Source organism: Phocoena sinus, chromosome 17, assembly GCF_008692025.1.
Source record: "Phocoena sinus isolate mPhoSin1 chromosome 17, mPhoSin1.pri, whole genome shotgun sequence".
Taxonomy (NCBI): domain Eukaryota; kingdom Metazoa; phylum Chordata; class Mammalia; order Artiodactyla; family Phocoenidae; genus Phocoena; species Phocoena sinus.
In genome coordinates this window covers 76,660,586-76,685,382 of record NC_045779.1, presented here as the reverse complement: position 1 = coordinate 76,685,382, position 24,797 = coordinate 76,660,586, and the positions used below count along the sequence as shown (strand labels likewise).

General features: G+C 45.7%; 1 protein-coding gene across 1 annotated transcript in view; it reads left to right on the top strand.

The window, feature by feature from the left end:
- Positions 1 to 24,797, top strand: part of PTK2 (protein tyrosine kinase 2) — a 167,526-nt gene that overhangs the window by 60,713 nt on the left and 82,016 nt on the right. Inside the window, 4 exon segments of the mRNA XM_032610452.1 lie at positions 5,172 to 5,279; positions 6,969 to 7,086; positions 12,390 to 12,420; positions 16,140 to 16,192. Of these exon segments, the coding sequence (XP_032466343.1) occupies positions 5,172 to 5,279; positions 6,969 to 7,086; positions 12,390 to 12,420; positions 16,140 to 16,192 (310 nt within the window).

Genomic DNA, 24,797 nt, shown 5'->3' with positions numbered 1-24,797 from the left:
TTCACAGCTGGCTTGTGTTTCCTCGTCAGCAAAATGGCAATAATAATCACAACGACCTAAGAGGGGTGGTAGGAGAATGAAGTGGGTACTGAGTGTGCAGTGTTGAGATGAAGGCCTTGCACAGAGGAAGCACTTAGAGGATGCTGGCTGCTGTCATTGTCCCCTTGTTGTTCTTCTTGTTGGTATCCCAGTGAGCAGCCAGTCGTGTCAGCACAGTAATCGTATCTTTTACCTCTGAACTGAACGTCTGCCATCTTTGTGATCTAATTCTGGATCCTCCGTTCTGGTCCAAGGACACAGTTCTCTCTTTCTGTACTGCTTCCATCCAGATGGGACTGCTCTAGGTGGGTGCTGCATCCCTGTGTCATCTTTTGTTTGTACACTTTCCTGGCTGTTACTGGCTATTTAGTCTTTCGAAACCAAATTTATAGAATTAGCAGAAAATTCTGTTGGGATTCCAACTTGTTTGTTAATTTGTGAAAGTAGATATTAGTTATCTGTCCAAGAATATGGTATGTCTATTTGTTCAGGACTTTTTTTTTTTTTTTAATTTACTTATTTATTTATTTATTTTTGGCTGCATTGGGTCTTCTTTGCTGCGTGCAGGCTTTCTCTAGTTGCAGTGAGCGGGGGCTACTCTTCGTTGCAGTGCGCGGGTTTCTCATTGTGGTGGCTTGTCTTGTTGCGGAGCGTGGGCTGTAGAGCTCAGACTCCGTAGTTGTGGCACACGGGCTTAGTTGCTCCACGGCATGTGGGATCTTCCCGGACCAGGGCTTGAACCCATGTCCCCTGCATTGGCACGGGTGGACTCTTAACCACTGCGCCACCAGAGAAGCCCGTTCAGGACTTCTTTTACATCCTTCAATAAGATGTCATAGTCTTTTTTGTATAGATTTTTTTTTTTTTTTTTTTTTTGCGGTACGCGGGCCTCTCACTGTTGTGGAGCACAGGCTCCAGACGCGCAGGCTCAGCGGCCATGGCTTACGGGCCCAGCCGCTCCACGGCATGTGGGATCTTCCCGGACTGGGGCACGAACCCATGTCTCCTGCATGGGCAGGCGGACTCTCAACCACTGTGCCACCAGGGAAGCCCTCGTATAGATTTTTTGTATTAAGCTAATTCATAAGTATTATAGAGTTTTTGGCCTTATTGGGAAAAGTTTTTTTTGCCATTTCCAATTTAAAATTCATACTGTGAGCATAGCAGAATATACTTGATTGTTGTTTATCATATATTCAGCAACCTTGTTCATTTAATAAGTCATTTTTTATTAGAATCTTAGATTTTATAGGTATATAATCATGTAATCAGCAAAAAAAAAAGAATAGTTTTAACTTTTTTCTCTAATCTATGCAGTTCTTTCCTGTTCTCATATTCACAGGCACCTTGAAGATCATGTTTAAAAACGGGTGGTAGAGGATATCCCTATCTTGTTTTAGGTTTTAATTTATCAGTTAAAAGTGTGTCGGGCTTCCCTGGTGGCACAGTGGTTGAGAGTCCACCTGCCACTGCAGGGGACACGGGTTCACGCCCTGGTCCGGGAAGATCCCACATGCCGCAGAGCGGCTGGGCCCATGAGCCATGGCTGCTGAGCCTGCGTGTCCAGAGCCTGTGCTCCGCAACGGGAAAGGCCACAACAGTGAGAGGCCCACATACCGCAAAAAAAAAAAAAAAAAAAAAAAAAGTGTGTCATCATTCAGGATAATTTTTGTTGTTGGGTTTTAGTAATGTATCTTTTAAAAGAAATATATTTATTTATTTGGTTGTGTGGGGTCTTAGTTGCAGCACATGGGCTCCTTAGTTGCAGCATGCGAACTCTTAGTTGCAGCATGCGTGTGGGATCTAGTTCCCTGACCAGAGATCGAACCCGGGCCCCCTGCATTGGGGATGCAGAGTGTTATCCACTGCGCCACCAGTAAAGTCCCTTTAGTAAAGTATCTTTCATGTTTTTAAATTATGCCTTTCTTTGCTTAGCATTTTTATTAAGAGTGCCTACTAAATTTAACTGAAGGCTTTTTCAGCCCTAATGATATGATCCTGGTGTTTTCTCTTTTTATTTGTTATTAGTGTATATTATCTTGATTAGATGTGCTGATATTGAGCCATTTAATAGCTCCTACTGGTTATGCTATATTATTCTTTTGAAATAGTGATTTATTATATTCGCTAATATATAGAATTTTTGCAACTATTTATAAGTGAAATCAATCTAGTCTTTTCTTTTTATATTAGCTCTACGAGGACATGATATTAGAAGTTACACTAATTTTATCAGGCGAATTAGGGGGCTTTTCATCATTTTGTGGCCTGAAATATTTTAAGTCAAGGTAGAGTTGTGTGTTCTGTGAAGGCGGATAGAATCAATATATGTAACCACATGGTGCCTTTTTCAATGGTGGGTGTTTAACCATTTTTTCAACCTCTCCAGTAGTAATAGATCTATTCAGGTTTTCCATTTCTTGTGTCAGTTTTGGTAATTCATACTGTTAGTGTCTCATCTGCTTTTCTACATTTTTAAATTGTTGCCATAGAGTTGCATCTCGTGATACTCTTACTTTCCAGTAACTTTATTTCTATATCCTTTCTCAGTCCTAAGCTTGTCTGTTTGGATTTGTCTCTTCTTTTCAGATTTGCAAAGGATTTATTTCAGCTGCTTTTGAAGGACAGGCTTAGCGGGTAGGGTTATAGCATTAATCTATTTGTCTTCATTAATTTCAGTATTTATCTTCACAGATTTCCTTTTCCTAATATCTTTTGGTTATTTTTATTCTTTTCTTCTGCTGTTCCCTTTAAGTACTTCTTTAAAATTTATTCTTTTTATGTGGTCGACTTTGAGGGATAATGTCAGAATGAGGCAGAAAAACAATGGGTTAAAAGAAGGAATAAAAAATAAGTTAAATACAATAATTTCCATAACTCAACTTTCTTTTTGTGCTTTGGAAATTTTTTTAAATTGTAAGATGCCAGTAATGGGAATATTTTAATATAACCATTTACTGAAACTAATTGAGATATTTGTCATTTCATGTGTCACCACTGACTTAATGATATTTGGTTCCCCGTGTGTTAGGAGGAGCCTCAGGCCTCCTCTATGACAGTGTATGTACCTTGTGCCAGCAGCTCAAACATCAGACTAGCATCACCCTCGGTGATGTCCTTTTCTAAAATGGTGAGCAACTCATAGTAACATTCCAAAGACAGGAAAGTGTAATATTCCCTGAATTACACCTAAGTTGCATTCCTGGAAAATTCCATGCAGAGCATACTTTGTGTTTTAAAATAGATGTGGGTTCTAGAATCAGATTTTTCACCAGCATGAATAAATACCAGGATATTTGAAAGCCATTCAGGACACAAGACAGTTTTTCACCATGTGGGAATTTCCTGCACATTATATGGCCTCTCACAGCCCTGGTCCTCATTCATTGGTCAGCTGAAAACAACCCCCAGGGAATGGCCCTGCCCCAGTGAGACCAGAGCCCATCCCATCAAGACGAGGTCCTGGTGGGGAATTAGGTCAGAGAGGCAGGCAGAGGTCAGGTCATGTGGGTGTTTGATTCCTTTGGGCTAGCATTGTACCGTTTTTACAGGGGACTTAATAGGACCAGATTTACATTTTAAAATACCTCCCTGGCTTCCGGGGGCTGTCTGTGTAGAGGACGAACACGGATGAAGGGACACTGGCTGGGAAACAATTGCAGGACGGATTCTGAGCACCGTGCAAGACAGTGGCTTGTACTGGAGTGGTGGCCGTGGGGATGGAGGGAAAACGCACGGATTCTGGGTGTTGGGAGCTGGGCTGGATGTGAGGTAAGGGAAGGAGGGGAGTTAGTAATCATGCCTTCATACTTCCACTCAGGAACCAGGTTGAATGGTGACGCTTTTGTTGAAGTGAGGAAGACTGGAGGGGGAAGGTGTTTTGAGGGGGGGTCCCCGTGACTGTGCTGGGTGTGCGGTCAGTCTCTCTCCAGTGTCCACGCGAGGATGTCACGTAGGGAGTGGGATACTTGAGTCCGAGCTCAGGACTGGAGATGGTACTTGTGCCACAGGACTGGCTGGTGTTCGCCGGGCAGGCCTTGCACAGCTGGCGAGAAGGATGGGGCCCAGCACAGAGCCCTGTAGCACCTGAACGTTTGTGGGTTGAGTAGGGGAGAAGCCAGGAAATGGAAAGAGAGCCAGGGAGGGAGGAGGAAAGCCCACGAGGACAGAGGCCAAGAGAGGGCCAGGCGTGCGGGCCGTGCTGTGTGCTGCCCAGGGGACGGAGGACTGCCCGTGGGCGTCCGTGTGGGGGGCCTGACAGCAATGCCTGAGAGCAGTGCTGCAGAGACGCTTCCCTGTGAAGGGGCGCGGGGTAGGAGTCCCCTTCTGAACCGTAATTCCGGCTCAATCCCAGTGGCATAATCTGTGCTGAGTGGGGCACTTGGCAGGGAGGGGCTGATACCTGTGATGTTCTAAGAGAAAGAGGTCCTAACTAGGCCGATTGTTTTGGATAAACCAGTAGGAATCGTCTCACGCGAACCGGTCGTTGTCATGAAATGGTAGAGGATGAAAGACGGATGGGCATGTTTTGTCTGTGTAAGAAAAAAGAGTTTACTCCTCTTGGGAAAAAGAACAGTGTCTCTCTTGGCCTGTCTGTGTGGGAAGGGCCCTTTGAATACCCAGCGTCTCCCTAGCACTGTTACACTCTGGAACTTCAGAACGTTTCAGAGACTTGTTCTAGCTCAGGGTGCATTGGGAGTGGGAACAGGTCCCTCTCTCTGTGAGAAGTGGAGCAGAATGTTCCCTTAGGCCAAGAATTTCACACGGTTCCCCCCAGGCCAGAGGGTGAGTCAGGTCAGGGACTCCCTCCTTCCTTTCTGTGTCACGAGTCGTGTGGGACTGGTGACCACTTGTGCAGCTCCTGAGGATGGAGTGCCCCTCGGCCGTCAGGAGCACAGAGAGCAGACACATCCCTGACCGTGAAGTGAGCAGGTGGCCCTAGCAGGTCCATGACTGCCCCTCAGAGGGAGAATGGCCCCCCAGGCAACACGGACAGTTGGTTTCCTCAGACATCCCGCGTAGGGAGGTGTCCTCAGGAGGATGAGGTGGGCTTGGGGCCGTGAGGACTGCACAGAATAGCTCACGTGAGTCTTGCGTCTGTGGTCCAGAGCGTTTGCCTTTTCTTCCCAAAGCCCACACACCTGGCCGACTTCAATCAAGTGCAGACCATTCAGTATTCAAACAGCGAAGACAAGGACAGGAAGGGGACGCTGCAGCTGAAGATTGCAGGAGCGCCTGAGGTAAGGAGGGCTCACGTGCGTCACGATGGGAAGACGAAAATAAAGCGCTGTTGTAGAAATGACGATTGTTTCTGGTTGCAGGTGAAGTATTCATGGGTCATCAGAATCACAGCTTTCTCTAATGTAATAAGCGTTACATTACGAATAATAATGATTAAATGCCCTCAAGAATAGAAAACAGGTTTAAAAATTAATGGAGCCTTATTGTGGAGATGCTGGAAGATTATCATGAATTACCAAGAAAATCAGCCTCTTAGAATTATATAAATTCTGTAAACTATGTTACAGTGTTATTTCCCAGACTGTGCAGTATGTGACATTCTCTGGGGGGTAATAACTAGGAAAATAACCGCGGCAGCAGCTGGCACTTCATGCCACATATGTCCCCACTGTCCGACACTTAACACAGAAGCCAAGGGCAACACACGGCATCCTCAGAACCCAGCGGAAGAGGCACTCTGAGATACTTTGGTTACCCCCAGTCTGTAGATGAGGGAACCAAGCTCAGGATGGTGGCCACGGTCCTAGTAGGCGGTAGACATGGAGTTCATCCCAGACAGTCTGGACCCGGAGCCTCTTCTTAATCAGCACGTGGTGTGGAATGTAAAGGCAGGCCTGGCACGAGAAATGAACATTTGGCAAACACTACGTAAGGTGACCTTTCTGAAAGACGGGCAGAGAATACTCACATACCGAAGAGTCTGCACCACCTGGCGGCACACGCAGGCTTTCTCGTGGGTGAAGCCCGTTCTGGGGGCTCACCTGGCCCCACTCGCACACCTGGGCTCTGCTCTGCTGCGGCCCCTGCGGGGATGGTTTGTTTTCGGCGCTCCTCACGCCTTCTTGCTCCTGCTGCCTTGGGATCGCGGCATTTCTAGGCTCCAGGCAGTGGATTCTCAGAAGTAAACAAATGATGCCATGAAATTCTGAAACCGTATTGCAAATTGAACTTTCCTGAAAATACCTCAGTAATTTCTTGTTTGCACCATCATTTTCAGGCTGTCCTCCTTTCTGTTTGCTACCCTCAAATAATATTTAGGATACTGCAGGTGAAATACGTTGTCCCTTTGGAAGGAGGTTATGTAGACTACATGAGTTAGGACATACTTGTGTTTGAAAGTAAGATACAGCTTTGATGATCTCCTGGATAACATTTAATGATAGGTTTTGGGGAAATTTATCGTAATTGCATGTTTAACTTGGAAAGTGTGGTTTCTAAGCTCTGGAGCAGAACGTGCTGTGCATGCTCCAAATAATGAAATTCCGCTCATTCAGTGTCAGAAAAACTACGATGACGGTTGATAAAAATTTACTCCACATTTGTCTAGTTTCTAAAATAAGCTCTACTTTAGCTTACTAATTTTCTAAATTCTTTTCTTAATTAGAGCGTGCCTAAGGGACCAGACGTTCTGAAAGGAAGTGGTTTTTTTCACCTCTTTTTGTTCTAGAAAGGGAGTCTCGGTTTAAGTGATTTTTCTTTTTTTGCCTGGGCTTGCCTTCTGTCACATATTCTAGGAATAACATCCTTAAATATCAAACTTCCTTTTTCACTCAAACCTTATGACAGATCTTGTTTCGCTCCCACTCTGTGTTCAAGTGTATCTAGAGATCTGATGTCATAGTGCAGCTGTCCCTTTGATTACTGGAAAGAACAATAACGGCTCTCTCTGGGTCTTCTCCCCTGTCCAGCCTCTGACGGTGACAGCACCGTCCCTGACCATTGCCGAGAACATGGCCGACCTGATAGATGGGTACTGCCGGCTGGTGCACGGGGCCACGCAGTCTTTCATCATCAGGCCTCAGAAAGGTGAGCTCTCCTTCTGTTCCAGCGCTCCCTCTGAATCGTTAGCCGAGCTCACCCCACAGCCTATGGTCCTTTTAGATCGCTCTGCGAACGTGAAGAGTGGATGAATATTTCAGCGCAGTGGATCTGTATTCTTGCTTTTCTAGGGAAGTGATCCAGCTCACAGCCTAAGAGCTGGGTTTGGACAGAGCTTAAAGGAAACACTGTGTTTAGACCCTTTCGTTTTGAACAACATACTTAATGTATTTTCTAGGTTACCATTAGCCTTTTTAAATAAACTTTTGGGATTATGTTCTGGGTCGTTTTTTTAAGTCTCTTGTAACTCATGATAAAGTCTCTTTCCTATTTTTTCTCATAGATCTCAAAAGCTTAGAGTAGTAGTTCTAAGCATGATGTGATGAACCTTAGAAACACGACTGTGTCTCTTTAGCCTTTCACAAGGCAGTAAGATGGGGTGTTTCAGAGGATTTGGATTTCTGAAATAAAGCAGGAAAAAACTGGACTTTGGAATTGTATTGACCTGTGGGTTCAAATCATGAGTGTATGCCGTCTGCAAAGTACTTAACTTTCTGTGCCTCAGTTCCGTCCCACGAGACACGAAGAGTGGTCCCTGTCTTGTGTAGTCGTGGGGGGACGGCCTCGTGTGTAGGTGGCTTGGGGCCGTGCTGGCACGTACGGCATCAGAAACTTCAGTGTTGCTGTCGTTGCAACGCTGCTGCTAGTTTCAGTGTGATCTTGACACACTGGATGAGCCTTGGCTTGGAGATTCCTCGTCCATAACGGAAGAATGGTACCTACTTTATAGAGTGGTAGGGGGGTCCACAGTAGTCCCCGTCAAGCAGGCAGCCAGCTCTGTGGCAGGTGGACACAGGATCCCTGCCAGCACTCCCCTCTGTGGGTAGGACGATCCCTGGAGGGAGTTGGGGACGACTGAGCGGTGAGCGAATGGGGAAGCGTATGTGGAGACACACAAGGGAAGCAGATGACAAAGCCCTGAGCTCCAAGTGTAGACACAGCAGAGGGTCCTGCCTGCCCAGCAGTCAAGTTCTCTGTGCTGACAGCAGGTGGAGGGCGTTGAGGGAGGGTGTAAAGCAGAGGCATCATTGGAAGCTTTGTTTAAAAGTTAGTGTCAGGGTGTTGTGCTCTGAAAACGGTATCTATAAAGCCATGAACCAAAAGGCCAATAAGTGCATGGATTCCAGGATGTGGCTAATCTAGCAAAAATGTTTTCCCACTATGATCAGACCAATAAAGCCTCTTCATTTATTTTTTCCTAAAATATAGTGTGTATTTATCATAGCTTTTTTAATGTAATGAAGTTGCTTTTAGAAATATCTGAAGGCTACTCTCAGTTAAAATCTTTGCATCCATGAGCTTTGAGTTTTCGTATTGTGCTTTAAGTGGGGATATGCACCTTGCAAACATTGTTTAAATGTTTGGGGACAGTTGTTTCATATAAAGATAGAATTCTGTGAAAAGTGTTAAATGTGCCATATCGCCTGTCTTCTTTTTAGTGAATAATTTTTTAATTTCATCCTGATTTACCAAAATATTCTTCATTAATTTGTTGGTACACAAAAAAATAACATTCAGACATTAAGCATTAAATGTTTGAAGCTTTACTTAACATCTTCCTGTGTTGGTTTTTAATTGGCTTTTTTTCCCCTCTAGGGAGAAACATTTTGTTATCAAATCTCATGAAATGATATGCATTAAATTCTTCGTTCATATGAAAACAGCATAAATGAAAATGCTTCTCATAAAAACCTAGTAGGGCATCGGTTGTTACCAATTTTATGTTGTCTTTATAGAATTCATTATTGAGTCTGCTAATTTATTTACTTTATTCTAAATCACAGCATATGTACTTATTACATGACGTTTATAATAGATACCTAAAGTGAGGTTATATTGCCTAATTGAAATAATATTTTAAGTCAGATGTTTTAATGGATTATAGTCAGAAATACATGGACAAGAGCACATGTGCATTTTTTAATTTAGTTTTTTTTTAAATTTCATATAAATGTGAAACATGTTTCCACAACTCTAATGTACCATTTTCCTGGTATGTACTTTAAGTAACGATTATGTACGTACCCATTTGTCCTCTCTAGACTATAAACTGCTTAATGGTAAGGAGCATGTACACGTTTGCGAGTGTTAACAGTTATAGTGACGTGTAAGTTCTACACCTGAGGTCTGATGTGCCCAGATGCACTTCGTTAACTCTTTGATCCACCATAATTGCTTTGAATTTAGAAAGTGCTTTTAAATGTGGTGTCATTAGGGCAGAAAACTAAGAGTCACAAGTCTGATGCCCTGAACCAGATTCCAGCAGAGTCGCTGTGTGACCTTGGCCCTTATCGTGGGGCGTTATCTGACCTTTCCTTTACTTGCAAGAAAGCTCAGTAGCAATTTTTCAATCTTAGTAAAATTCTCCTCAGAGGAAAGAATTGTGCAGGTCAGGGTCATAATTTCATCGTTCTCAAGGAGGGTTTCTGTCCGGAGGATGATGGTAAATACTGCACATTGTGAGGGTGGGGCTGCTCCAAAGCCTGACCCAAAACCCAGAAGGCACGGAGAGCAAATCCGTGGAGTTCATCAGTACATAAGTATGAAGCGCTTCTACTAGTCAAAGAAATGCTTTTTAAAGCCGTGACGCAGAAGGGGAAACATCTGTAATACATACAATAAAGAATTAAAATCTCTTATTTTTCAAATGTTCTTCTAGCTCATTGACTAAGAGGGTAAAAATGGGCACCTATAGAAGAACGGACATACACTGTCCGGTAAGCTTATGGACACAGACAGTGACAGATAGCATTCTGTGTCTGTTAACCTGTTGTTAGATGGGTGGAAAGACCGTGATACCCATTCTTGGTGGGGCTGTTGCGAGGTGCCCTCCACACTCCACTGTGTCGGCGTGAGTTGGGACAGTGCTTTCGGTTGCCCCTGGTGCTGCCGGCCCCTCCTGGAAACAGCCGCGCAGGACCACTGATGCGGCGCCCCTGCTGCACTGTCTTCGGTAGCACAAAATGTGGGACGACCCTGGTGTCTACGGGGGCGGAGCTAGTAGCTCATAAGTAAGGGAGTGTGAGATGCCGCGCAGCTGTTTGAGACGATGAGCTGGCCCTGTTTCCGTGCTGAAACCGACATGCACATGTGTGTGTATAGCCAAACCTGTGTGTGTTTATAAGCATACGAGGAGTCTGGTAGTCTGGAAAGTTAAATGTGGACAGTGAATACCCCTACGGAAGGTGGAATTGTATGTGAAGCGGGGGGGGGCTTCAACTTGTCTACTTTTTTTGGTCTACATTATAGACCTTTATGATTTAGATTTGTTACAGTGAATCTGTATTGATTATTAAAAAACAGTAGATAAAAACTTTTATTCAAAAATTAAAAGCCTCATTTCTAAAAATGAAAATAAAAATGTGGTTTAATACAAAGATGCATCCTTAATCCTAAGGAATTTATGCTGAGAAATAAGAGACCACGTGAATGCCATGAGAAAGCATATGTTACTCATTCAACTTATAAATTTAAAGCAGTGTCAAAAGTTAGCTCCTAGCGTTGGGCATTTTAGTTGGTGAGCGCTTGGGGACTTTTATCATGCTGCCGCTTATCGCGTCTGTTGCCATTTCTCTCAGTGTTCTGCTACGTTCTTGTTTCCTGAAAATTGACTCTCTTACGCTCCTTCAGTTGTTAATCGCCTCATTTTCAGCCTTCTTCCTGCTGCTGCCCAGCTTCTTATAAAGTCTGTATTAACCAAATAGTTCATAATCTGGTTCCTTTTTCTCTCCAAGGAAGTAGAAATTTCAACAGAGAGAGTGAAACAGCTAGAAATCACACTGACATGTCATTTGAAAGCCCATATGATTAATTGACAGTGTTGAGTGTGGGTAAGGTGGTGGTGGTAGCATCCATGGGGTAATAAACTAATGATAGGATTTTCCAGTTATTCTAAGTTTGGTCTTCATGGTATAACGTGGTTATTTTGCTTGAAATTTGGATGTCAGAAAGTCATAGTGAGGAAATTTGGATGAAGTTTCTGCAGTGTATTGGGTATTATGCAGTGGCTGTGAGTGCCAGGTCCTCTGCCAGTGTCGGGGGTGGCCTTGTGGGCGGGTCAAGTCTGACCTTCTAAGTCGTCTGATACGTGGGAAGCGCTCTGCTAATGCAGCAGTAGCACAGGAAGGCCATCCAGAGCCACTTGGGGTGTTCCAGGAAGGGCTCCTTAGAGGAGGTTGAGCTTGAATTGAGCTTTGAAAGATTGAGGGATGATGCTTCCACCAGAAGGAAGAGAATCTTTCAAGAGATGGAATGTGTGATCATGCTGTGTTCAGGGCCATACGGGACGGGACTGGGAATAGGAGGAGGGACAGGAGACCTGGACAAGGGTAATCCGTGGCCTGGGGAGCGAGGGGACTGGTGGGATGGGTTGACCACCGGATTCATCCAGATAAAAGAGATTAAACCAGGGGGCTCCATGCTTCCTGGTTCACTAATGAAGGGGAGGGAGCACATCTCCCCAGCCACTGAGCAGAGCTTCCCTGTGATGCGCTGGCCAGAGCCCAGCCGTGACGGGGGAGTCTGCCACCATCATGGGGGCCTCAGCACCTCCCGAAGTCGAGTCCACAGGACACTTCAGGCTACGCCTCTGGGGCTGCTGGGCCCCTTGGCTGCCCCTGTTCCTCCAGGAACACAACCTGTGGGTTTGTTTCCTTTGGATTTCTGTGTGTCCTGCACAGGTTTGTTTTTTGTTTTTTAAAGAAGATGTTGGGGGTAGGAGTTTATTAATTTATTTATTTTTGCTGTGTTGGGTCTTCGTTTCTGTGCGAGGGCTTTCTCTAGTTGTGGCAAGTGGGGGCCACTCTTCGTCGCGGTGCGTGGGCCTCTCACTATCGCGGCCTCTCTTGTTGCGGAGCACAGTCCCGCACAGGTTTTGGTGTTGCCGCCGGACGTTCAGTCTTTGGTAAAGAATGTTGGCTTTGATTATGAGAAAATCTTCATCTTCTAGAGTCTCCTGGGAAGAATATCTTTATTCGGTTTATCCCTTAGCATTTGGTTTTGATTGGCAATACCTTTTATATAGTCTGCACCTGCAGGCAGTGTATATTTGTCATAAATACTAAAAATAAAGCCATGGAAACCTAAGATAGATAGGCAGTATACCAACTTCATTTTAAAGGGTTATTGCTAAAATTCTGAAATAAGACTCATCTTCTTTCTCTGATTTCTATACATAATCTTTTCCAAAGGAAAGAAGGAATCTCATCTGTCTCTTTCTGTTGTTTCCCCAGAAGGTGAACGGGCTTTGCCTTCGATACCAAAGTAAGTACTGCTTTGTGTGTCTTGTGACTCCTGTGCATTAGAAACTGGGAGGAACTCACTGTGCTTTATTATCCATTTGCCTGAGTCATCAAATTTCTACGTATATGATTAGGGAACTCGAAAACAGATGTTTCCAGAAAGAAATCAAATCAATTTTAAATCATGTAGTTAGGTTTAATCAAAAGTGTACAATGAATTTTCCCTTTAAGTTCAGCAGGGAGCTCGAGAATAGCAGTGAGATCGTATGAGGGAGGTCTGTTGTCAAACAGTCACTTTATAGTCAGTGACAATATTTATAAGAACCTGAGAATAGATACCATTCTGGCTATTTTACAAGTGAGAAAATTAAAGATATGTAATTTATGTTAATTTTTAAATTTGTTTATGTCATGAATTTCATAGTAGATGTTTCAATCTGTACAAGGAAAAGAATGCCAAAGCTTCTCTGTTCTCAGCCATTGTGCTAGGAATTGGGGACCAAATGAAAGTTACAATCTAGACATTCAGATATACAGGTAAATAAACAATTACAGCTGCGTGCTGAGCACTCAGAGAGAGATTTGAAGAGAATCCAAGGCACCTGCAGAGAATACAGCACCTGAGAGGCCACTGCATATAGGGACAGAGAGGGTGGAACCTGGGCGTCACCTCTGTTCTGTCACTCTCTCTCCTCTATCACCGGTCTGCCGCCAATTCCTTCCTTTCTGCTTCCTAACTATCAGATCCATCCACTTGACATTCCCACCATCCCTCCCCGGTTCTTAGCTGTTATCACCTGTCTGGGCTCCTCCAGTAGACTCCTGTGTCGAGGTCCCTAAGACTGCCCCATTCAGTGATTCTCTAGAAAGAACTCCCAGGACTCAGCATGTAACCGTACTCTCAGCTGTGATGTATGGCTGCCAGGGAACGCAGAGCAAAACTGGCCAGGCCGAGAGCAGTGGCATGAAGTCCCGAGGGAGCCAGGGGCAGGCTCCCAAGAGCCCCCTCTCAGGGACTCAGGTAGGGCGCACCTGATCCTGGGGAATGAGGTGTGATGCCGTGGAGTGTTGTCTACCAGGGAAGCTGGTTAGAGACTCGGTGCCCCAGCTTTTATGGGGGCCTGGTCACGTATGCACACTTTGCTTGGCGTGTACCCAAATTGCAGACTCCCAGAAGGAAGGCAAGAGTTCAGCACGAACCATATTACTTGTACAAACAGTGTAAGGATAGTGAACCACACTTACTAGTTAGGGGTTGGTGGGAGACCTCCTCAACACCAGCCAAGGACCCACCTCAAAGGACAGCAGTCTCAGGTCTTCTGGGTTCCCATTTTCCTGCACACCTCCTACCCATCTTTGCCTGTCCCGTGTTGCCTACCGTCCCATCCATTCTCTACAACAGCAGAAGGGACTTTTCCTCTCGAACCCCTCGCGTGACCGCTGCTGCTCTTAGATTCAGGCCCACATCCTTCAGCCAGCCGGCGGGAGGCTGCACGACGGTCCCTGCCGGCTCCTCCGGCCTCACCTCCCGTTCCTCGTGCTAACTCTTCGTTCACGTTGAACTGCCTTCAGTTCCTGGAGTCCTTCCTTCCCTCCGGCCTTGTCCCCAGCAGGGGCCTGCTCAAATTTTATCCTGCATCCCTGCCTCTGGAAACCTCCCACCACCCCAGTCCCAGGAGCAGCCCTGTGTGTCTTCCTGTAACTTATCTCACATTAAACAGTTACCTCTCTGCTGCTCACACCCTGTGGCCTCGTTGACGGCCAGGGTCACGTGACGTGGTAGACCCGACACTGGGCCGTATCTGGCACACAGGAGGCACACAGTAGCTGGGCAGGCGAGTGGAGGGATGGGCGAGACCAGCTTTCTCTTAGCTTTTAGGCCTTGTATTTCACAAACTCAACAATATTTAATAGATATTTGTTAATGTCCCATATCAGGCAAGGAACTAATGCTTAGAGTATCTTCAATTGTGGAAAGTCTTAAGAGATGACTTTGAGGATCAAAACACACTGGAATCATAAACACGGATAAAAAAGTCAGGAAGAAGGGAGTCGGTTAGAAGTGCTAACAAATCCTAGAAAAACTGAACAAATAAAGCAAACTTTAAAAGAGCAGAATTTCCACAAATCATAGAGCAGCAGACCTGTTACTGCCACTGATCAGAGAGGTGCAGGTATCCCTGCAGTTGTAAGTTGGTTTGAAGTAGCATCCCAGCCCGCAGCCAAGGAAGACCCTGGTGTCCTATCAACAGGATACAGCGGCAGGTGATGCAACCTGCTCATTATGAATGTGTGCACCTGGGACCTCCTGGTAAATGTAGTTCAGAGATGGTGAGAATAGGTCGTGGAGCTGCAATAGAAGAGGAACTGGTGATTTGTTAGAAAACAACTTTGGTTAAACTTTTATAATAAAGATACCATTTCACATATTTAGAGAATTCCATAAAAGGAACTCAGGGCTATGGCTTTGTGCTGTAACCCTTAGTTATAGAGGTTATGCAGTTGCATATTGAATATTTCTAGTTCTCAATGGGGATATACTATTTTAAGCTCCCGTATTACCTAATATAAATTCTATATACTAGGAAAAATTCTTATTTAGTACTTCTAGAGTAAAGGCTTATGTAGCAGGAAAAGTTTTCTTTTATAAAAAGAGCAAAGTGACTTTTGACATCTAAAGGCTATAGGGTTCTGGGCTTCCCTGGTGGCACAGTGGTTAAGAATCCGCCTGCCAATGCAGGCGACACGGGATGGAGCCCCGGTCCGGGAAGATCCCACATGCCGTGGAACACCTAAGCCCATGCGCCACAACTACTGAGCCTGTGCTCTAGAGCCCACGAGCCACAACTACTGAGCCCACGTGCCACAACTACTGAAGCCCACACACCTAGAGCCCGTGCTCCACAATAAAAGAAGCCACCACAATGAGAAGCCTGTGCACCGCAGCAAAGAGTAGCCCCTGCTCACCGCAACTAGAGAAAGCCGTGCACAGCAACGAAAAACCAAAGCAGCCAAAAATAAATAAATAACTAAATAGATTTAAAAATAAATAAATTAATTAAAGAAATGCAACAAAAATATTTTAAAAAATAAAGACTATAGGGTTCCTTTTTTCTCTGTTTTACGCTTTTCCAAAAATTTTAAACTGAGCTATACTTGGATTTTTTCAAAACGTCACTGAAACCTTTGGCCAAAATGTTATTTTACGTGGGTGTGTATGTAAAACACTAACGTTGTCGAGCCGTTTCATGAAACAAATAACCGGATGCGTTAAGCTTACCTTGTTTCAGTCTGTAAATAATAACAATATATGTCCATGTGCTGTCTGCTCTTGGACATGCTCGAAATTGAAGCAGGGCCAGTCGTGTAACAGTGTTTCACATTTGCATCTCAGTCCCAGGCATCGTTCCCTCTGTGGTATACCTTCGGCCACTCCCTTGCAGTCCAGCATCTAAATTAAAGTTAATCTAAGCCACGTACACCACATTCAGTCATGTTATAGTTCAGCGTTCCTTCACTTCTCTGTCTTAATTTCTGGTCTTTAAAACATTAAAGCAGTCTGGTGACTTTAAGGGCCTCAGGTGGTAGAATCCAGTGTTTTACAAAATCACCCCTCTAGACTGTGCAGTCTCCCTGGGAAATGGCACAGTCCTCCTGATTCTGGGCAGCTCACGGTTTGAATGAATGCTGGCGGTATGGTCTGAAGAGCATGGCACTCACGGCTTTGCACCTCTGTTCCAGGCTGGCCAACAGCGAGAAGCAGGGCGTTCGGACCCACGCCGTCTCTGTGTCAGGTAAGAGGCCACACGGGCGTCAGGCAGAGGGGCCCACCACGGTGGTAGGAAATCGCCATGTGTTAGACGTCTGCTCATTTTTATTAGGATCACTTCTTTCTAGAATAGCTTACAAAAATTAAACATTAAAATTATTAATAATTTTTAAAATTTGCATAATTTTACCATCATGAAATAGGTTTCAATATAGCTCACTGATTTTTTTGAATATGAGACATATGTGTATAATACTAGATTACTCACAGGATTGTATAGAATTCCAAGTTATTTCTCAGTTTTAATTCCATGTTAATTATATTTAGAGGGAAAATTTTTACTTTTGAAACTGCAATTATAACTTATCTTTGTAATGCAGCAGAAATTAACATAATATACTTTATTATTTTTTGAAGTTCAGGAAATGTGAAACTTTTTTAAACAGCTTTTGTCTTTAGCAATTAACATAAAACAGTGTTTGAACATTGCTTTTTTAAAAATATAGTTAAGATGTTGACATAGCATTATCTTAACTATTTGTTGGTGTGGTGCTTTCCTTGGTATGTTTTCAAAATACATGTGCCTTTTTTCCCCATTTAAAAATGTGAAAAATAAAAAAAAAAAAAATGTGAAAAATAGAGGAAAGGTGGGGAAAAAGCAAAAAGCATCTTCTGTGGACCCAGGTGTGCTATCTTAAAATATTGATACATATACTATACGTGTATATTTATACATGTATGCGTATACATGTATATCCATACACACATATATGTTCTTATGTGTGTCACATTTCTAAAATATAGCTTCCTAAAACTCTAGTATCTGACAATCTGACTTAGAAGAAATCTAACTCCTGTTAGTTTAATTTACCTTGAGTTAATTTTTACCTAAAATTTAGTTTTGTGCTTTTGCCTCGCTGATGACTGAATTATTTTCTAGTGTTCCAGTGTACAGATAGAATTGCTTATTTTTTTTTCATTGTCCACAAACTTCTCGCAGCCCCCTTCTCAAGAAATATCTGTGCTCGTATCCATATGCTTAGCAAAGATGCTCCAGTGATGAACCACGTGGGGCAGGTGTGTGTGGGCCGGAGCACTGCGGCTCAGGAAACTGATCCCTTCCTGATGGAGGAGAGTGGTGTTAAGGCTGGAGCTGGTACTGCTGGGCAGTGCCAGATGCCCGGCGGGCTGCAGGGTTGCCGGCACGCACACCGCCTCCACTGGGCTCTCTGAACCCCCGCGGTGACGCGGGGCCGCTAAGCGCGCTCATGTCCCGTCTGTGGTGGAGCAGGAGGTGGAGCAGGCAGAGAGCAGGCCCTCTGGCGGGGCGAGAGGGGCCACCCCATGCCAGAGCGGCGAGGTGGTGAAGGACCCTGTCAGTCGCTGGGCATCAAAGGCTGTTCTGTGGCGTGTTCCATGGAAGAGGCGAGATTGAGCCAGCTTTGAGCAATTCATAAGCGCTCTGGCCCTCTCCTTGCCATACGGGAAGCAGACTTGGGAGTGAGGCCCGGGAGGCACTGGTGGCCCTCACCACCGTGGCTGCCGCACGCGTGCTTCACAGCTGCTCCGCGTGATGCAGAGCTGACGCGCCCTGTTGGGCGCATCGTGACTCCAGCTAGTGATGAAACACAGCAGGCCTCGCAGAAGCTTCAGGTCTTGTTCCTTCCATTTCCTGGCGTCCTCAGAGGAGGTTTTTCAGAGCTGCTCCTCACAGCACCTGCCGGTTTCACCTCTCCCGGCCAACCCCTCCTTTCTGAGTCCGCCTTCCTTGCTTCTCCCTGGTTATCCCTTGGCTGGAAGTTTATGCTTCTGCCCCTTCTCCACAGTAGCTGCCTGATGGCTACCACCTTTACTGAATTTAAATAGGCACTTCCCTGGGCAGGAGCTCCAGGAATGACTCACAGTCCGTCAGAGAAGTTTCGGCCCCTCAGCTCAGCCCCCAGAGGCCTCCCGTGGTCTGTGCACAGCCTGCCTTGCCATCCCTCCCCCACATTGCTCTTCAGCCAAACAAAGTCGGGCGTCCAGCCCTCCGCCCCACCTCCTTCCCTCTGTCCTTCTGCTTGAGCTGCTCCACCGTCCAGCACGTCCTTTCCATTGTCACTTGTCAAGGTCTTCCGTTCTTTAGAGTCAGTGATGCTGTTTCACGCGTGACCACCGCTTTGGCGGTTCACCGAGACAGGCCAGGAGGATCTCTCAGCGTCTTGTGGCTATTCAGTGACGGGCCTGACTTCTTAGATTCCTGTTGACCCTTCGTCAGCCCGCCTGTGGCTTGCTCTCTTTTGTGCAAGTGGACTCACAGTGTGCTTTATTTGTGTCTTCCACAAAGACTAGAGAAGAATATCTCAGCAGCCTGGCCAGCCAGGAGCTGTGTCTTGCACGTCGCCCATAAGTTATCAAGTTGACACCAAGAAAGCCGGTACTGTTGCTAAACCCCGGGGTTTTTCCTTACCTAGCAGCCTGGAAACCCGGCACCACGTGGGTGTGGCGCTGATACTGAGGGGAGACCACCCCCCCCACACCCTGGACCCTGCAGAGCGCCCCGTCTGTCCCCCACCGCAAGCTGATCTGTCTCCAGGCTGGTGGGCGGTGGCTGAGGCTCAGTCTGTGTGCCGGCCGTGACGACTTGTTTTTCTGTCAGGGTCCATCTCGTTTGGCCCCAGCAAACCCTGCAAGGTGGATACTACTCCAGTTTTACGTTTCCTGTTTTACGGTAATTCCGTCCACAGATACATCTGAGTCCCTGCTGCGTGCCAGGCACTGTTCCAGATGCTGGGGTGTGATAGTGAACAAAGCCACGCCCTCCCCTTGTGGAGCTGGCGTTCTGTGGAGGAGACAGACAGACGCTGAGTTAAAATAAAGCAGGCACATGGAGAGCGAGGGATGGGACTGTTTAAAGCTGGGGTCAAGAAGATCTCTCTGAGCAGGTGACTGAATGCACACAGTGCGCGACAGCGAGCGCTGAAGCAGGGACTTGGCAAGCCCAGTGGCAGCCAGAGTGGCAGACAGCAGGGCAGGCGAGGTCACACACAGCTAAGAGGGGACGGGTCTGTATTAGGTTCTCAGCGTGCTGTGCACAGCGTTAGGTATTATCTCGTTAATCCCTATGACGATCTCACGAGGTCTTTGTCGTCTCCCCATTTCACAGACAGGAGGAAAGAAATTCAGAGAGGTGAACACACGTGTTCAGTGTCACACAACTTGAAAATGATGGAGCTAGGATTGAACTCAGGTCATTATTGTCCTCTAGGCTATATTGCCTTTCAATAACAATGTAAGGAAGGTTACCCCAGGTACAGATGAAGAATCACTTCGGAAGATGGAGAAAGTGGGACTGTCTGATTCCCCTATTTACATTCATAACTGAAAAGTTCTTACCTGAGCTTCAAGGCTGGCTTCAGATGCCACCACCTCCTAGAAGCCTTCCCTGGCTACTCCAGGACTCTTCTTCCTCGGAGTTCTCTAGCCCACCATATGTCTCACTATTGTGGATAGTCTTTGAATAGATGTAATGATTTTAGAAACCTTCTTGTCCACTAGACCCTGACCCCATCATGGGCAAAGACGTGTTTTATTTGTCGTTTATTGTCTGGGACATAGTGCTTAGTGATTGTCTTTAAATGAATCGGATGCCCGAGCAAGGTACGGAGAGGTGCTGGGGCTTGGAGGAATGCACTCCACGCACGGAAACAGGAGGAGGAAAGGCAGGGACCACCCCAGAGCGAGCAGTGACCTTGAGAGTTGCTGGACTCTCAGACACTTGCTGTGAGCTGGTCACTGTGAACTGTCCTGGACGCACTCCTAGGTGGTTTTGGGTAAGGGGCGTGGAGGCCAGCAAGCAGGAAGAATGGGGGTCTAGATGCCTTCAGACAGTTCTCAGCTTGTGATGACGGGGTACCAGGCCCTCCTTCCAATCTCATTGTAGGAGGAAATGTAGTTATCAGATCATCTCCAGTAGGGGCACAGTTACAGTTGATGTTGAATACATGCAGAGTTTATCTCTGAAATCTAGACAAAGTTTCTCTATAAAAATAAGGTTAACAGATTTACAAAAATATCTAGCAGAATAGTGCATTTCCTTGGGCACATTTCTCTGAGGGCCTAGAGTAATTTTTTTTAGCCTAAGTGTAAGTTTTTAGGAAACGTGTAAGCACACGTTCTGGAGCTCAATTAGAACTGTAGTGGAGAGGCCATTGCTTGTACTACAGACAAGGGGTCTGTAAGTGGTCAGAGAGAGGGGTGCCAGGATCGGGGCAAGCGGGGGAGGCGTGCTTGAGCCACGTTCGTGTGGGTGAAGATACCCCAGGAATATAGGTATTTCTGAGGAAAATCAATGAATAAAGCTGAATTTTAAATACTTCAAAGGTATAAACTTTGGTTTTTGTTTGCTTGGTTTTTGTGTTTCAGGGTTCTGTTTTGTTTTTTAATAACCAGGCCCTTAATCAAGCAGTAGGGCCTTAAGTGTAACAGAAACACAGGTGACGCATGCCGGCCACTGCGCTGCGCACGTGGCTCCTGTCACACGTCTGGGTTGTAGTCGTGGGACGGAGATCGGAAGACGCTTTTCTCTCGTGTGTCTGTCATGACAGCCAGCGCAATGAGCTCTTTCTCTCGTCGGAAATGTTTGGTTTGGCTGTGTCTGCTGAGCCCTTCGTTGATGATCAAACGCACCACTTTGTGGTGATACTTTTTCAGTATTTATTATAAATTAAAACTTTTTTCTTTTACTCTATAACAGATTCTTCTGGTTTAGTTAATCATGCAACATCATTCCAGTTGTTTAAGATTACCTTTAGGTTTCTCAAGTTAGTGACTAAAAATTGTTCTAAACGAAAATAAACTTAGCAAAATAAATGTGACTTGCGTTAAGCTGCTTCATTACAAATTCTAAAGCAGTTACTTTAATTTTTTTTTTGAGATTGAAGTTTCATGTTTTATTTGTTGAAAAGAAACAGATCATGTCAGCTAATCAGCTTCAACATACATAAATGCAATTCCCAAGCCTCTGAGGTGCAGGGTTTAAAGAAGAGATGACAAGACCAACTCATTCACAAGTACTGAGGGAGGTTCCTTGAATGTCTGGGTAAAGTTGGGTTCTATTGAATGCAGGCTGACCACCCAAGTGGCCCTACTCTGGGGGCTTACCGGCCCATTTAGGATGGGTCCAATAGACTGATTTTGGAATATTTTACTCTAAGAGTCAGGATAGTTTAATTGCATTTATTTAAGCATTCTGTTTGTACAGTGAAAATGGGAAGTAACTCTTTCTAGGGAAAACTGTGCATTTCTATTATCAAGCAGTTTCTTTATATATGCAAAAGTAGTTTGTAAACTGTAAAGTTCTATAAAATATAAAGTGGTATATGTATAGTCCATAATAATTATTTGCATTTTTCCCCCTTTTTTTCTCACAGTCTCTGAAACACTAGGTCTGTTATTCATTCATTGCTCTGCCACTGCTTTGTAAATATAAGTACTGATAGTTATTTACATGTGAATGAGGCTCAGAGATCATGCCAGGCATGTTCACAAGCACTGTCTTGTTTGAACCTCGGGACAGTCTTCCTCACGTTTCCACTTTATAGATGGGCTGAGGTGACGAGGCCTGGCTCACGTAGCTAGCAGTGGCCGAGAGCCTGATGGAAACCCAGATCTGGGCTCCAAACCCATCGCCTTTCCATTAGACCACACTGAGTCATTGGAAAGCTTGAGATGTTCGTGTGTAGAAGGGAGGAGTAGTTTTGGCAGAGTCTGAGTCTGATTTCAGGGTAGTTTTCTCCCATTTATCAGGAATAGCATAGTCCTGACTCATTTCTGACTGTTCTGTTGGAATCTGCAAGTCTGCCTTGTATTGAAGTTCGAAAGAGTTTCTCTTGTCTGGTTTACATCCTAGTTTCACTTTTGATAACGCTGATTTAGAAGCTAGTCTCTGTCTGCGCTGAAAGCTTGATTTAAACGAAAGCTTTTAGAGATTTTTTTTAAGTGCCCTAATAGAGTATTGTCGCCTAGTACATGTGAAGTTAATTTTTGTAAATTATATGCTTTATGAAATGATTTAATCAACTTAATGCTGCTGGTGATTTTTACGTGCACCGAGTCGTACGTATTGGGGGTTTGACATGTTCATAGTACCTGGCTTACTGGAAATTCTTTTAATTCCATCAGCCACGACTAGCGTTCTGTAGTCAGTCTGGCGTTAGGAGAGACGTTCAGCCGTCTCTGACCGGGTGGGGGCAGGGCAGTTGATCGTGTTACACGTGAACAAGGAAGTGATCATGAAAATACACCATCACCAGCACCCCACCACCACGCCCGCCGTGCTACTTCCTTCATCCTAGCCCCCCTTCTCGCACCGTTGTCACAGCATCTGAACTCTCTTTGCCTCTTTGGAGATTTGAGGGTGCTCCTTGATGATGTCCCTCACCTCTCTGGCTTCTAAGGGAGTTGAGAAGAATACTCTGGAGTCACATGGGTGCTGAAGCATCTACGTCATGTGTTGTAGAATAACACCCAAGAAGGACCCGGAGCCAGATGGCTTCCTGTTCCTCACCCTGGAATTGGACTGAACCTCTCAGCTGCAGGCCTGGAGACAGGCAGACACTTGTAGGACCCCCGGGGGCAGTAGCCTGAGACACTTGCAGATGAAAAAGAGCCCGAGTGAGATCGGAGCAGTCATGAGCACAACAGAAATTTAAAGAGGATATTTACTTCGGGAAACTCTTTCCAGGCCACATGGATCCGTCCTCTTAGTCCTGTGAACTTGGCGTCCAGACTAGAGCGTGACCACCCCCTCCTAATAGCCTCCGCATAGCAAGGGGCAGCGCGGCGCTTCCCTCACTAGAGCACTTTGAGCAAGGGTGCGTTTTTGTCTGTATGAAAGTGTGCTTCACGATGGCCAGTGTTTGGGTTTATTTAGCTGATGAACCATCTTAATCCTCTTGCTAAGCTTATTAACACATTATTAAATAAACTTTAATAATCTTCCTAAAACTTATTACTACAAGAAGCCCAAGTATCATCTTGTTAAACATAAAAACAGGTATTGCTAACATCTGAAGACCCAGCTTTCTTTTTTCCCCCTTCACAGAGAAAAATTTTAAAGGAAGGCTTGAAACTTTTAAAATATAAATTCTGGAATTTGACCTCACGGGTTTCTAGTAGCATGTCATGGCTTCATCATATTGTGGAATTTGTTAAAATCGAACTGCATGAGTCAAGATAAAATACATTTGATATTTTTCCAAGCAAGAGGCCATGTGAATGGGTGGATATCGTCATGCTTTTGAATTCTTAGCTTTTTAACTCTTCGTCATGGGAAGCTCCAGACGCACACAGAAGCAGAGAGAGTAGATTGGGTAGCGCTCTTCCAGGCTCATCACCCAGGTTCAGCAGCTGAAAACCAGCCACACCTCACCTCTGTCCCCAGCCACACAGACACACACTCCCCACAGATGGTCTCAAGCGCCTTGAAGGCATATTCCTCTGTAAATATTTATAAAAGATAAAGACTTTTTAAAAACAACATGACTACACTGTAAGAACGTTCACAGTAGTTCCTTAATACCAGCTGTCCGGTCAGTGCTCGGATTCCCTGGTTAAGGCATTTTCACACTTGGTGTCGTCCAGTCTGGGGTCAGACAAGCAGGGCTGGGTGAACTTGGCTGTGTCTCCTGTCTCCTCCTGTCTCTGTGCACTGCCGCCCCCCTTCTTTTTTTCTTGATCGCAGTTTATCTGTTGAGGAAATCGTGTCCTGTACGCTGTGCCCCACACTCGGCCTGGCCAAGTGCCGCTCCGTGATGCTGTGTTGAGCGGGTCCCCCTCCAGCCCCTGTATTCCTGACTTACCTACAGCCTGGTCGTTAGGATTGAGAGGAGTTTGGTCGGATTCGGACTCAAAGATTTTGTTTTTACGAGGCCACGTATAGGTGCTGTGTAACATCTGGCTGCTGTCTCTGTGACGTTAAGCCGATCCATAGGTTCAGAGAGTCTGTGTTTCACCTCGTGGCTTTGGCAGCTACTGATGTTTGTGCAGGAATTTCATTCGGGGCCACAGCATGGCCACGGGTGCATTCACGTCATCTTCGTTTATTTCGCTGTTATACTTCTTTTTTTTTTTTTTGGCTGCGTTGGGTCTTTGTTGCTGCGCACGGGCTTTCTCTAGTTGCGGCGAGCAAGGGGCTACTCTTCGTTGCGGTGCGCGGGCTTCTCGTTGTGGTGGCTTCTCTTGTTGCAGAGCACGGGCTCTAGGCGCGCGGGCTTCCGTAGTTGTGGCTTGTGGGCTCAGTAGTTGTGGCTCGCAGGCTCCAGAGCACAGGCCCGGTAGTTGTGACGCACAGGCTTAGTTGCTCCACGGCATGTGGGATCTTCCCAGACCAGGGCTCGAACCCGTGTCCCCTGCATTGCCGGGTGGATTCTTCACCACTGCGCCACCAGGGAAGCCCCGCTGTTACACTTCTAAAGACAGCCTCCACTCATCAGCTGTTCGGTTGCCCTGAGAAATGGGTGACTGAGAAGTACGTTTGCCATGCCCTCCCGCTCCCTCTGTCCCCGCCAGACCTCCCTGCTGCTCCTTGGCCAGTGCCCCAGGCTCACCTCTGCTCTGGAAAGCTTTTAGCAAACGACTCCTTCCATATT